Consider the following 13,734-nt stretch of genomic DNA (forward strand, 5'->3'; position numbering starts at 1 on the left):
TATTTTCAAGGTATTAAGATTCTTAAATTAAGTTCTGGTGTTGCTGCAGCAGAGTATGGCAGAGCCTGAACACTCCAGCTCTAGTAAGAAGGGCAGCATTGAGACAGTTGCCACTGAGAAGCAGTGCTTTTCTTTTTTTTTTTTTTTTTTAATTACAACTTTCATTCTTAGTTTCATTAAGAACAAAAACACAGTAAAAATTCTAAGTGATTTAATTTTGAGGACCTGCAGTCTGGAAAGAAATTTCCTATGTTCTGACAAGGTTTTCATTCTCAGAACAAACTTACAGTCTCTAAACTAGTTCTTAAAGGCAAAGAGAACTAAGAGCTTTCTAACAGCATGTGGTTCTGTCGCTCATGCTAGACAGTGCCATAAGCAAAGCACTGCATGGCTCACATCATTCTGAAGGGGCAAGGAGACATTGTGTCACCTAAACCGGCACCAGACCTAGGTGCAAACCTCGTGAAGTTCAACCAGGCAAAGTGCAAGGTCCTGCACCTGGGTCAGGGCAATCCCAAACACAAATACAGGTTGGGCAGAGAATAGTTTGAGAGCAGCCCTGACAAGAAGGACTTGGGGATGGGTGTTGGTGGATGAGAAGCTCAATGTGAGCAGGCAGTGTGCACTGGCAGCCCAGAAGGCCAACCACATCCTGGGCTGCATCAGAAGAAGTGTGGCCAGCAGGTCGTGGGAGGCGATTCTACCCCTCTACTCTGCGCTGCGGAGACCCCACCTGGGATACTGTGTCCAGCTCTGGAGTTCTCGGCACAGGAAGGACATGGACCTGTTGGAACGGGTCCAAAGGAGGGCCACAAAGATGATCAGAGGGCTGGAGCATCTCCCCTATGAAGACAGGATGAGAGAGCTGGGGTTGTTCAGCCTGGAGAAGAGAAGGCTCCGGGGAGACCTCATAGCAGCCTTAGGGGCCTACAGGAGAGCTGGGGAGGGACTCTTTATGAGGGAGTGTAGCCGTAGAACGAGGGGTAGCGGTTTTAAACTGAAAGAGGGGAGATTCAGATGAGATCTCAGGAAGAAATTCTTTCCTGTGAGGGTGGTGAGAGCCTGGCCCAGGTTGCCCAGAGAAGCTGTGGCTGCCCCGTCCCTGGAGGGGTTCAAGGCCAGGCTGGACGGGGCTTTGAGCAACCTGGTCTGGTGGGAGGTGTCCCCGCCCAGGACAGGGGGTGGTACTGGGTGGGCTTTAAGGTCCCTTCCAACCTGAACCATTCTACAATTAGGCAAGCAAATCCTCCCCACACAAATATTCCAAGTCAAACCCAGAGCACTTCATTAAAGCACACTAATTTTGAAAAGATTAAAGCTTGAATTCTTACTTTCAGAATAGAACCACCTGAGAGATACTCAAGAATAATCAGGAGGGCTATGATCAGGATGTCAAGTGGAGCAGCCATCCCAAATTGGACCAGACTTCCACCACTAGACTACTACCACTCAAACAATTTTATCTAACAATCCTGAAAAAAAAAAATATTAATTCTTAGAGAAAGATTGCAGGCAACAAGAATTCTAACAGTAAATTTTATTTGTGTTGCTATTAATCAGAATAGCAAGGTTCACTGTCATAAGGAGGAATATCATCTCTCTAATCAACGCTGTTATGCAGAATGATTATGTATACAGGCTGAGTTCAGTTAACTAAAGTGTGTTTTGTGACTAAAAGTACATAGAAACTATTATTGACACCCAGTCACTAAACATAACAAGCCTTTTCCTCTTCCAGTGCATTATCACAGCAAAGACTACAAATAAAAAATAATAAAAAAAGACAATGGACAAACACAAGAGCAAGTACTTTCAAAAGAGCCACGACAACTAACTCAGTGGCACTCTCCAGGTAGCTAGGTGATTTTATGTTCTAGTCTGCTTTCCAATCAGTTTTGCATATTCAGCATTGAACTAAGATATGGCACAGTAGGCAAATATTGCAACAAAGGACCTGTTCTGTTTTTCATGCTAGTCTTCAGCTCTTTGCTGCCCAAAGATAGGTCTCCAAACAGAGGGCTTATCTCCATTTGAAGGGACAGTTATAATATTTAAAGTGAGCCTTATGACACTCCTGTGGAAACCAGATGATGTCAACCTGAAAGCCCTTCAGCTAGAGAGGCATCAGAAAGCTAGTAGCGGGATAGTTAATGACCAGGTCAGGATACAGAGGTTATCAACAGTATCTCCAAAATGTTTCCAAAAGACGACATGTGAATTGTATAAAGATCCTGATGGTCCCAGTGTAAGCATTCTGACTGGATTGGGTCCCTGCAGAGCTTCAAATGGGGAAACTTCCAATTTCTTGATTTCAATGAGTTGAAGCTTGAAAGGGACAGTGAACCAATCACTGCTGCCAATGAAGTGATCTGCTTGGACTCTTCATCTCTGTGTGCACCAGCCTGTTTAACTGGCCAAGGAGCAGTCTCTGACAGTAAAGGCCAACTGGTACAGAACAGCTGATAACTATCCCAGCATATCCTCCAACCTTATAAAGTTGTGTGATTGTACAAAAAACTTTTAGTGGCATAGTCCCTGGAACACTCTAATGTCAAATTCTGCCTAGAGCTCTTCAGAAAACCACTAGCTAGCACCCATCAGAAGGCAAGGGAGTACTCTTAGGAGTTAAAAGTATAAATCGTATGCCAACACCCAGCAGCTTCCTCCCAGGCACTATTTCTTCATAAAGAAATAGCTGAGAAACCTAGCAAACCACTAAATTAGAATTTAGACTTGACAAGGGCTAACATTGTAAAATTCAAATCTAAGTTCTAATGGAGATGCCTTTGCTTTTCTTGTTGCTTTGATGGTGTTTCATCATTTGATCAAATCCCAGCTTGGTTACCTTCACAGCTCAAAAAACTCCAACCCCTACTAAACCACACAAACTGTTAAATAATCAAGTAAACAACTTTCCAATATACAATCAGCAAGCAAGAGGAAAAAAAATAATCACTGAACAGAATTCAGAACAAAAAAATGTGATGATACACAAAGAATGGATTGTGATTTTCCTTCTCGTAGATGGGAGACTATGAAGTAAACAGTTATGAAGAAATCTTGTTGTTTCCTATAGAGCAGTGGGACATCTTGGATGAAACAAGAGCTCTATGACCACACTGGTCAAAGTATTATATACTGCATATGGAAGCCAACTGAATGCTGCAATTAGTGTAATTAATTCCATATGGAAAGTGTATTTCATATGTGATCAGTAGCATCAGGCTGTACAAGTTTTATTTGTAAACTATTGCATATGTATCTACATCCAACAATGCAGCCCAAAACTGTATGACCAATTACATTACAAAAACTATGAGAAAAAATAGGAAATTAAAACAGCTGCAAAGACATATAATACAAAAAGTGTATCAACAAGTTATATAAAGAATGCCTTGGTAAGAATTCAAGTTGTAGCTGCTAGAGCAGGTTAGAATTCTTCTCAGAGTGCAATCCTGACTTTCAGCTTCTATTTCAGTCTGTTAAGTGTCCACAAAATTTCACAGCTCTATCTCATTTGGACACTACTGGTATATTGGTATTGGTATCATTTTGGTACTTCTGCTTCCCTCCACCCTGTGTCAGCACTGCCTCCCACAAACAGCAACACAGAAGGCACTGCTCTGGTCTTCAAGCTAATCTCCATCAAGGAGAGAAGAGTTACACTATTCTTTTTCACGCCCTTTTGATTCAGAACTCCTGTAATCTCATCGGCTATAGAGCATTTACCTGTTCTGATGGTACAGGCATATGCCTTTAAGTAGTTGTGAAAACATACTTTTTCAGTTTAACTCTTGCTTTTCATACTAGAGCAGTCATGAAATAGTAGCTTCCAAACTAGCCAGAAGCTGAATTCTCTCTTTAGAAAGTTTGTGGTAACTCCAAAAGAATGTTTCTAGAAGGTACAAAGGGCCCCTAAAAGAGACTTTGGATAATTTTGCCATCTTGTAAGAACTTCAACCTCCCAATGATGCAGTATTAAACTTGAAGTGTTATGTAAGAAATCGTGTCAGCCAGTGCAGCCATTTCTTCTTAGGAAGTCAGTCCTACACTTCAAAAGCCAAAAGCAACGCATGAGGAGCTTTACTATTACAGCCTTCTGACATTATTATTTATTTTAAAATAAAAACTAGGTACCTAACCTACATATTACCAGTCATACACAAATCCAAGTAAACAAAACCACAGAAAACTCTAGAAATCAGTTTTAAACTTACAGGGACCAAATCAAGGACGGCTTGCAAGAACAGCAAGTTGTTATGCTCTCCCATACTTGCTTAAGGAATTGTCTTGAAAATACCCTGAAGAGGTTGCCTTTAAGGTATTTCAGGGTGAACTTTAAGAATAAACAATTTTAACAGATAACTTTATGTATCTTACCAGCTTCATGCCTTTCACCACATTTTGAAAGCATGTTTGTTCTCCTTCATACTGTGAAGGCCCTCAAAAAATAGTAGAAAGCCATTAACAGCCTTGGTGTTGGAATGATACAGGAGGCACCTTTGAACACATTAAAAAACTGGAAAAAAGTTTTCTTCAGTATTGAAAGGTACTATCAACACTATTACCACTGAAACTCAATCACCGTGAGTAATGTATGAGCATTGACGTTTTCCATTAACTGGTAGTATTGTTTTTTCAACTACAGTATCACAAAAGATCATTAGTGAGCCATTGTATTTATTCTTTTGGTTCATATATTTTGTTGGAATGAAACTGAAGCAAAACTTCTCTTCCTTTTTTCCTTCTCAGTTCCACTACCAAGAATTATTTTTATTTTTCTAGTTATGCAAACATTATATTACTTCATATATACTTTTAAGACCAGAGACATGAGATAAAGCCTCCTAAATTAGCTTGCGCATTCACAGAAAGAACATTAACCTTCCCACTCACCTATACATACTTCTACAGGATGGTATTCATTAGTTAGTCTTTTCAGCATAAAACTACCAAAAAGCATATATGAAGCAACTATTCTGCAACATTTTTTGGTATGAAGTATCTACTGGTCAGCTTTTAGGTCTGTTTTCTAGCATTATCACCACAGAAGTGCTACATAGAAGCCAGTTTTCAGTCCATGTAATAGCAGAATCTGGTAAAACAAGCATGTATGCTCATATAAAGCAGAATAAACATCAGAATCTCTTTTGTCAATAGATTACAAATAAGTGACAATTATTTTTAAGATTACCTTATTAATAGCAAAGCTCCAAATTCTCAATCTAATTCTGAGAAATTTCAGAATAATCCCTCTATTTGTTTAGATTTTCCTGAACAGACAAGGGTTTTAAGAAAGGTTTTCAATTGCCCAAACAGCAGAAACTAAACTTTACTGGGAAAACAACCACTTGATAATTTGTTGTTTTGAGAATGCAGAAATATCCCTCCTTCCACCTCCAAAAATGGAGATTTTTTAAAAATATGGTTCCAATACAGAACAAACCCTAAGGAAGTTTTTTGTTAATATCAGTGTTTGGTATGCACTCAGCAGAGACTATGGTTCTTGGAGAAAGATTAATTTGAACCAACATCTCCCTCACCCTCCACGATTGTATAGGTAGAATCGTTCAACAATGAAGTGTTATGTTGGTCCTTCAAAAACACAAAATATAAATGAGGAAAAGTGCAGAACTCTACAATTAAGTTGAGCTGGTACAGAAGCTGTAACAACTACATCCTTCACAGAAACATAGCTATGTGGTATAAGAGTGTACAAAACAATTATTTGTAATATGTCTGAAGAAGAAAGAACCTTAGGAATTAAATGTTCTGAAGTAAAAGGTGAAGACAAGATTTCTTTTATTTACAAGGGCTACACTGACATTGTATCATCAGTGCTCCTATGGTACAGCTGCCAAAAGGTTCATGTGTCAGGAGCTGCCGTGTAACTTCAATGGGATATGGACAGATTTTGCCATATCTATTAAAAAACATGCATGAGGCCAAATTTACACAGTATCACTTCTTACTATTATAGGAACATTGGAGCTTATCAGGAATAACCAGGATGTTACAGCACTTAATGTGTAATTCTTTTACCTAATTTACATATGGACTTGAAACAATTCTATATCCACACACAACTATTACAGCACCTTTATTAAAGTTCTATACCTTATGTTCAACTTGTGTAACATTTTGATCTTAAAACCGTACTCTGAAGCAATCTATCACGTGACATATTAACATACCAACTTTTTTAGTGCTCCACAGTGAAGCTTAGAAGGAGCCTTATCTAAAACAGATTTTTTTTTCCTGTTAGTTACCAGACTAAACAGGCGTTAACTAAATCTTTGCATAGAGCACTACTGCTTTTCACTAAAGCCACATGGTTTTACAGAAATACAGCAACACTGGTAGCTGAATTTGAAACTGATCTTTACAGTAGACACAGCTTTTCAGCTGTATGCTGAGGACGTATCTTCATATTCCAGTTAGCCCTCGTATCACATGTACATTAGTAGTTATTTAAGCAGACTGTCCCAGACCTAATATAATTAGAATAGTACTCTATTTTACACGATGGCTTACAGTAGTATTTTAATGTACACAGCAGTCTTGTTACAGCAATACTTACTACTTCCAGATTCTTACAAACAGCTTTGGAAAAAAAAAAAAAGTAAAACTAATATATAACAAGATGCTAAATATAAAAGTAGAATAAGATAAAGGGATACTTTATAGAAACTAGAAAGCTCAAGCTAAGACACCTGCTACTAGAAGTCTTAAAAAGTGTATTGCTCCTATAAATTTTGATTAATAATGGATTTCTATTACAAATATGCACACCTTTACTTCGCTAAATAGAATTGTAAACTTATTCATACACAGCTTCAGAAAAAGAATTTACTTTTGTTATAGCACTTCAGAAGTACAAAGATACTACGAACACGTGACTTGAGGCTAATCTATCACAAGGTTAATTTGGATTTATGGTTTCCTTTCAACTATCCTATTAGGAAGCTTAACATGCTCAGTTCACACACACAAAAAAGATGGTAAGAAATGCTGCTCAGCATTTTTTATAGAACAGCTCTATTAAGGCATACCTCTGTATCTGTGAGTACTTTAAATGCTGGCACACCCCAGCGCACATGTGTGTAAGCAGATACTGCCCAACATCTTGAGGCAGAGCCAGAACACACTTATCACTTTTCTTCATGGAAGCCTGTTTTATATCACTTACTTTACAACTAAGCTCTCTGAAAGGCAAAACGGTTTGTTGCCAGTTTTTGAGGCTCGACATCATTATCCCCTATTCCTTAGCACTTTAACCCGAGGAAAGACTGGCCAACAAAACGAAGGCATCGAATCCAGGAGGAAGCCCGAAACGCCCCAGGCAGAGCCCCTGCGGCCTGGGGACGGGAGAGAGCTTCCCTGCGCCCAGGGACAGGGCTCACTCCGGGCCAGGAACCAAACCCAGGCGCCGGGGTACGCAGTCAGCCCCAAACCCCACAGAGGCGACCCACGCCGCCGAGGAGCGCGGAGGCCCTGGCGAAGCCTCCACAGCCTCCCAAAGCAAGAAGCGGGGTGGATACCGGGCAACCCTCTCCACCCCCTCAGCCCCCCCAAGCCAGGCCACACGGAGAACCGGGGACGCCGGGCCGCCGCTGCCGTCCCTCCCTCTCCTCCCCTTCCCGGCTCCTACCGACCTGGAGACGGCCATGGCCGCCCGGAGCTAAGGCTTGCTGGAGGCGAGCGGCGGGACAGCAGGCGGGGCGGGGGGGGACCGGCGCCGTTCTCCCAGGGAGGAGGGCGCAGGGCCTAGCTCAAGCCTCTCGGGCGCCGCACCCGGCCTCGGCCCCACCGGTGATCCGCGGGGAGCGGCTGAGCGCAGCTGTGGCCGACAACTATCAGAGTCTCGCTCCCCCTGGGGGGGCGGCAGCAGCGCGGGCGGGAACGGTGCACAACCCTCCGAGCACGAGTTAAAGCTTCTATTCCCCCATCGCCGGGGCAAAGCCCAATGCCTGGTTTTATATGAGCAGCCATCTTGTATTTATTCCCTTCCTCCATGATAGCCGCTTCCTGATTGGCAAGAGCGCCCAGCCACAGCCAATGGAGGGAGCGCTTCTAAGCACAAGGAGGGCGGGCGCACACAGCGCCTGGACTAAGCAGGATCGGCCCTGCAGCCTGCCGAGCCGGCTGGGGGGTGCGCCGGCCTCCGGCGGGGCGTACTATCTGCAAGGGTGGAGGCTCAAAGGAGAGCGCCCTAATGCCTCACCCCGAGGGGAGAAGAGGGGAACTGGACCGCGAACTACGCGTGTTTTCTTGTCAGTCCACCGGGTGATGGCCCTTACCCCCGCCAGTGTGGCGGGAGAGGGCGGCCGGGAACTCGCCGAGCTCCCGCCGAGCTCCCCGCGCCGCCGAGGTGCGCTGCCCCTCGGTGCCGCAGCGCAGCCGCTCGGCCCACGGAGACTACGGCTCCCGGCGTGCAGCGCGCCCAGAGCCTCGGCCCCACCGCCCCGCCGCCTCCGGGGGCCGGGCCTGGCCCAGCGGGCGGCCGGCCCCGTCCCTGCTCGCGGGGAGTTGGGCGCTCGGGGGTGGCGGTGGGTTGGCAGCGCTTTCCTTCGGTTACTCGCAAGGGGTTATTAACCGCCGCCGCCACCCCAGGCAGCACGGGGGTATCCGGGCCGCTCCTCGCGGTACGGCCTTCCTTTCGCTTCCCGCCGCCTCCTCTGAGGCAGCCAGCCCATCCCGGCGGGGCTCCGGGCGGCCTGCAAAGCAGAACAGGGCTTAAAAGATCCCCAGGATGGCGGCCGGCAGTCCCCTCCGCCAGGCGGGTACCCCGGGCGGCCGCAGCTGACCTTAGCTCTGGGGAAGGACCACCGAGCTGTGCAAGTGCTTGCTGTCGGCTTCGGTCAGACCCAGGGAAATACGAATTGAGAAATTAGCTTTTGACTACTCGTTTAAATTAATGATCCTAGACGGGGATGTAAATTTAGCTGATGTGTGTAACCTTTCATCTGATAAAGCTGAAAACAATAATTTTTCTTTCCTGTAAGCGATGCATAAACTTGCATAAATACATGAATTTGCATAATACTGTATGATAAAGTTTTGCTCTGAAGCCTATTGTGGTGTGTATTTCACAGCAAACCTTTCTAAAGGGATTTCTGCTCGCCCCCAGCCTCGGTACTGGATGGCTCCCCTTTCCCTGTAGTAGTTAACTCTTCAGGTGTGGGTTCACTCGTTCATTTCCCACTAACAGGCACATTCCAAATTGATACACTAATATCATCTGCATGTTGACTGTCTTTCTATGGTTCTAGAAACAAGACAGTGGTGCATAATAACTCATATCCACATGGGTCCAGCCTATACTTGAGTTGTCTATAAGGTTTGCCCTGGGTGTCTCTTTCCTGTCTGTTCCCTCTCCTGTCCTTTGATGGGAGCTCTACAGTGACTAGCAGCTGGCATTAAAGCAGCAACTTCAGGGGACACCAAACACCAGCAATAAGGGACAGCCCAAGGCCTCTGCATGTAGCCAGAGCAAACCACAGACTTCATTTTTGGGGGAACTCCAGCCCTGTCAGTCTGAGCTCAGTGCCTGGGAAGGTCATGGAACAGACCATGCTGAGTGCCATTATGTGGCACTCACATAATGCCAACATGGCTTTACTAGGGGCAAGTCCTGCCTGACTAACCTAGTGACCTTCTATGATGAAGTGACTAGGTCAGTAGACAAGGGGCAACCTATGGATGTGATCTATCTGGACTTCTGTAAGGCCTTTGACACGGTTCCTCACAACATCCTGCTTGCCAAATTGGAGGGATATGGATTTGATGGGTGGACTGTTCAGTGGATAAGGAACTGGCTGGATGGTCGCACCCAGAGGGTGGTACTCAATGGCTTTAAGTCCAGATGGAGAGCAGTGACAAGTGGTGTCCCTCAAGGGTCCATGCTGGGGCCAGTACTGTTTAACATTTTTATCAAAGACATAGACAGAGGGATTGAGAGCACCATCAGCAAGTTTGCAGATGACACCAAGCTGTGTGGTGTTGTCGATACACCAGAGGAACGGGATGGCATTCAGAGGGACCTGGACAGGCTGGAGAGGTGGGCCCAGATGAACCTCATGAGGTTCAACAAAAGCAAGTGCAGGATTCTGCACCTGGGAAGAAACAATCCTCAGTATAAATACAGACTGGGGGATGAGGTATTAGAAAGCAGCCCTGAGGAGAGGGACTTGGGGGTGCTGATGGACGAGAAGCTGGACATGAGCAGGCAGTGTGCTCTCGCAGCCCAGAAGGCTAATCACATCCTGGGCTGCATCAAAAGAAGTGTTGCCAGCAGATCCAGAGAGGTGATTCTGCCACTTTACTCTGCTCTGGTGAGACCTCACCTGGAGTACTGTGTGCAGGTCTGGAGCCCTCAATATAGAAAGGACATGGACCTGATGGAGCAGGTCCAGAGGAGGGCCACTAAAATGATCAGGGGGCTGGAGCACCTCTGCTATGACGACAGGCTGAGGGAGCTGGGGTTGTTCAGCCTGGAGAAAAGGAGGCTCCGGGGAGACCTCATAGCGGCCTTCCAGTTCCTGAGGGGGGCCTACAGGAAGGCTGGGGAGGGTCTGTTTACAAAGGCCTGCAGTGACAGGACGAGGGGCAATGGTTTTAAGTTGGAGAAGGGGAGATTTAGATTGGATACTAGGAACAAGTTCTTTCCTCTGAGGGTGGTGGAACACTGGAACAGGTTGCCCAGGGAGGTGGTTGAGGCCCCTTCCCTTGAGATATTCAAGGTGAAGCTCGACGAGGCCCTGGGCAACCTGGTCTAGTTGGGGGTGTCCCTGCTGACTGCGGGGAGGTCGGACTAGATGACCTTTGGAGGTCCCTTCCGGCCTGGACCAATCTATGAATCTATGAAGGACACCCAGGCGATCAGGCCCAGCCAGCACGGGTTCATGAGGGCCAGGTCCTGCTTGACAAACCTGATCTCCTTCTATGACAAAGTGACCCGCTTGGTGGGTGAGGGAAAGGCTGTGGACATTTTTTACCTGGACTTTAGTAAGGCCTTTGACACCGTTTCCCACAGCAACCTCCTGGAGAAACTGGCTGCCCATGGCTTGGATGGGAGGACTCTCCGCTGGGTAGAAAACTGGCTGGAGGCCAGGCCCAGAGAGTGGTGGTGAATGGAGTTAAATCCACTTGGTGGCCAGTTGCGAGTGGTGTCCCCCAGGGCTCGGTATTGGGGCCGGCTCTCTTTAACACCTTTATCAATGATCTGGACGAGGGGATCGAGTGCACCCTCGGTAAGTTTGCAGATGACACCAAGCTGGGTGGGAGTGTTGACCTGCTGGAGGGTAGGAAGGCTTTGAAGAGGGATCTGGACAGGCTGGATGAATGGGCCAAGGCCAGTGGTGTGAGGTTCAACAAGGCCAAGTGCCGGGTCCTGCCCTTGGGTCACACCAACCCCCTGCAGCGCTACAGGCTGGGGGCAGAGTGGCTGGAGCTGCCCGGCAGAAAAGGACCTGGGGGTGTTGGTCGACTGTGGGCTGAACATGAGCCAGCAGTGTGCCCAGGTGGCCAAGAAGGCCAACGGCATCCTGGCCTGGATCAGGAACAGCGTGGTGAGTAGGACTCAGGAGGTGATCGTCCCCCTGTACTGGGCACTGGTGAGGCTCCACCTCGAGGGCTGTGTCCAGTTTTGGGCCCCTCACCACAAAAAAGACATTGAGGGGCTGGAGCAGGCCCAGAGAAGGGCAATGGAGCTGGTGAGGGGTCTGGAGAACAAGTCTTGTGAGGAGCAGCTGAGGGAGCTGGGGGTGTTCAGCCTGGAGAAAAGGAGGCTGAGGGGAGACCTTCTCGCTCTCTACAACTCCCTGCAAGGAGGGTGTAGCCGGGGGGGTCAGTCTCTTCTCCCAAGTCACAGGTGATAGGACAAGAGGAAATGCCCTCAAGTTGCCCCAGGGGAAGTTCAGATTGGATATTAGGAAAAAAGTTTACACTGAAAGGGTTATTAAGCCTTGGAATGGGCTGCCCAGGGAAGTGGTTGAGTCCCCATCCCTGGAGGTATTCAGAAGATGGGTTGACATAGTGCTTAGTGACATGGTTTAGTGGTGGGTTGTTGGGTTTTTTTGTTTGGTTGGTTTTTTTGTGCTTGTGGGTTTTTTTTATCAGAGTTAGGTTGATGGTTGGACTAGATGATCTTAAAGGTCCCTTCCAACTTAGACGATTCTATGATTTTTGGTGGCAAAGATGGTTTTTGCCACAGTGCTACACACAATGACCCAGATAATGCATTTTTCTCTTCCCTGTCACGGCTCTGATGTAGTAGCTACCTTTAGAGAGCTCAGTATGACTCCTGTAGCAGAATACACAAAGAATACCAAGGGTTAATTGGAGGCCAAGACCCTCTTATTCAAGTACTCTAAAACTACATGCACCTTCCTTTCTGCCATCCTGTGTTGCAGGTGCATCTGCCTGGGTCCCTGACCCATGATCCAAGGCACATGCGTGCTCCTGTCCCATGTGTGATGTGTTTTCGCATGATGGGCTGCCTGCTGTTCAGCCACATCATGGGGAGGAACGGTAGGGGGTTGAGGTATGGAGTGGCGAGGAGCAGGCTGAAGGTGGATATATTTTTCTTGTGTGTTCGATGCTGTTGACACAGATGTATAGCAAACATTCCTGATAATATTTCTGCGTTTGCTTAGTCAGAAGTCCTGTCCTGCTCTGAGCATTATTGAAATGACCCTCAGGTGCTATTTCCAACACCCTATTTCCTCTTAGGTTCCTTAAAAACATTTTGTGCATTGGTTTAATAGCAGTCAAGGCAGAACGCACGTCAAACATGCAATAAAAGTTGTTTAGAACAGCTTCATAGGGGTTAGCCTACCTGATAAAAATAAGTGCAGGGAAAATATTTGTAGTGCGTTTTATGCACCGAGTACTTGCTGAAATGATGATAAACTGCAGTCCAAGCAAAACAATCTGCAAGACAGAAAGAACGATCTGTTATTTACCTAATAAATTCTGGACTGAAACACAATACATTCAAGTTTCACAACATATATTTTTGTATTTTGACTTGACATTTATGTAAAGCACATCGTTACTTAACTATTCACCTGTATCTTCTGCTCAGTATTTTTCCTACACCCTACGAAAACGAATTCTTATTTGTCCATGCATCTGTTCACCTGCTCTGTATGTCATACCAATCCTTTTTGCACATTTGTTTTCTTTTGATCCATTTTTCAAGGAGTAGCCATACATTTTCTCCTGTTACTTTTCACATACAAGAACCCCCTCTGCATATCTGCTGTGTGCCAGTATACTCTCTCAAACCTCTTCCTAAATTAGATAAAACTCAGTAATTTCCATTCAGTTGGTATGTTATGATGATTACTTCCTGCATGGATCTCAATTATTTTTGTTTTCCTCCTGCTGCCAGCTATGTCCACCCGTGAACTCTTATTGCTTAGTCCACAGATTCATAGCAACTGCTGCTTTCTTGCTTGGTGTGTGCCTCCAGAGCCCAGGGGGAAAATGGTGCAGTCTCCAAGTGCTGCAGCTACAGCTACAGTGCAAATAGTGGATGACAGAGGCACAGTTTTCCTGGTGGAATCCCTCCCGATTAGACCTGACATAGCATAATCTTCTAAGTGTTCTAGTCTTCTAGTTTTATTTTTCCAGTTAGTTTTTAGTGTCCTGAAGTTTTGTAGATTTGTATCGCTTAGGATCCCACCAGCCTCTCTTTAACTGTAGGTATAACATTTGACAGCTCCTAGT

At 45.8% G+C, this 13,734-nt stretch overlaps 1 protein-coding gene across 1 annotated transcript in view; it reads right to left on the bottom strand.

Annotated features, from left to right (window-relative positions):
- Positions 1-13,196, bottom strand: part of BTAF1 (B-TFIID TATA-box binding protein associated factor 1) — a 54,648-nt gene extending 41,452 nt beyond the window's left edge. The window contains exons 1-2 of the mRNA XM_074159021.1: positions 13,161-13,196; positions 12,839-12,933 (exon numbers count right to left, since the gene is read on the bottom strand). Coding sequence (XP_074015122.1) covers positions 12,839-12,933; positions 13,161-13,196 — 131 coding nt within the window. The remainder of the gene's footprint in view (positions 1-12,838; positions 12,934-13,160) is intronic.
- Between the last annotated feature and the right edge of the window lie 538 nt (positions 13,197-13,734).

The sequence above is a fragment of the Numenius arquata genome, chromosome 15, assembly GCF_964106895.1.
Source record: "Numenius arquata chromosome 15, bNumArq3.hap1.1, whole genome shotgun sequence".
Classification (NCBI taxonomy): Eukaryota; Metazoa; Chordata; class Aves; order Charadriiformes; family Scolopacidae; genus Numenius; species Numenius arquata.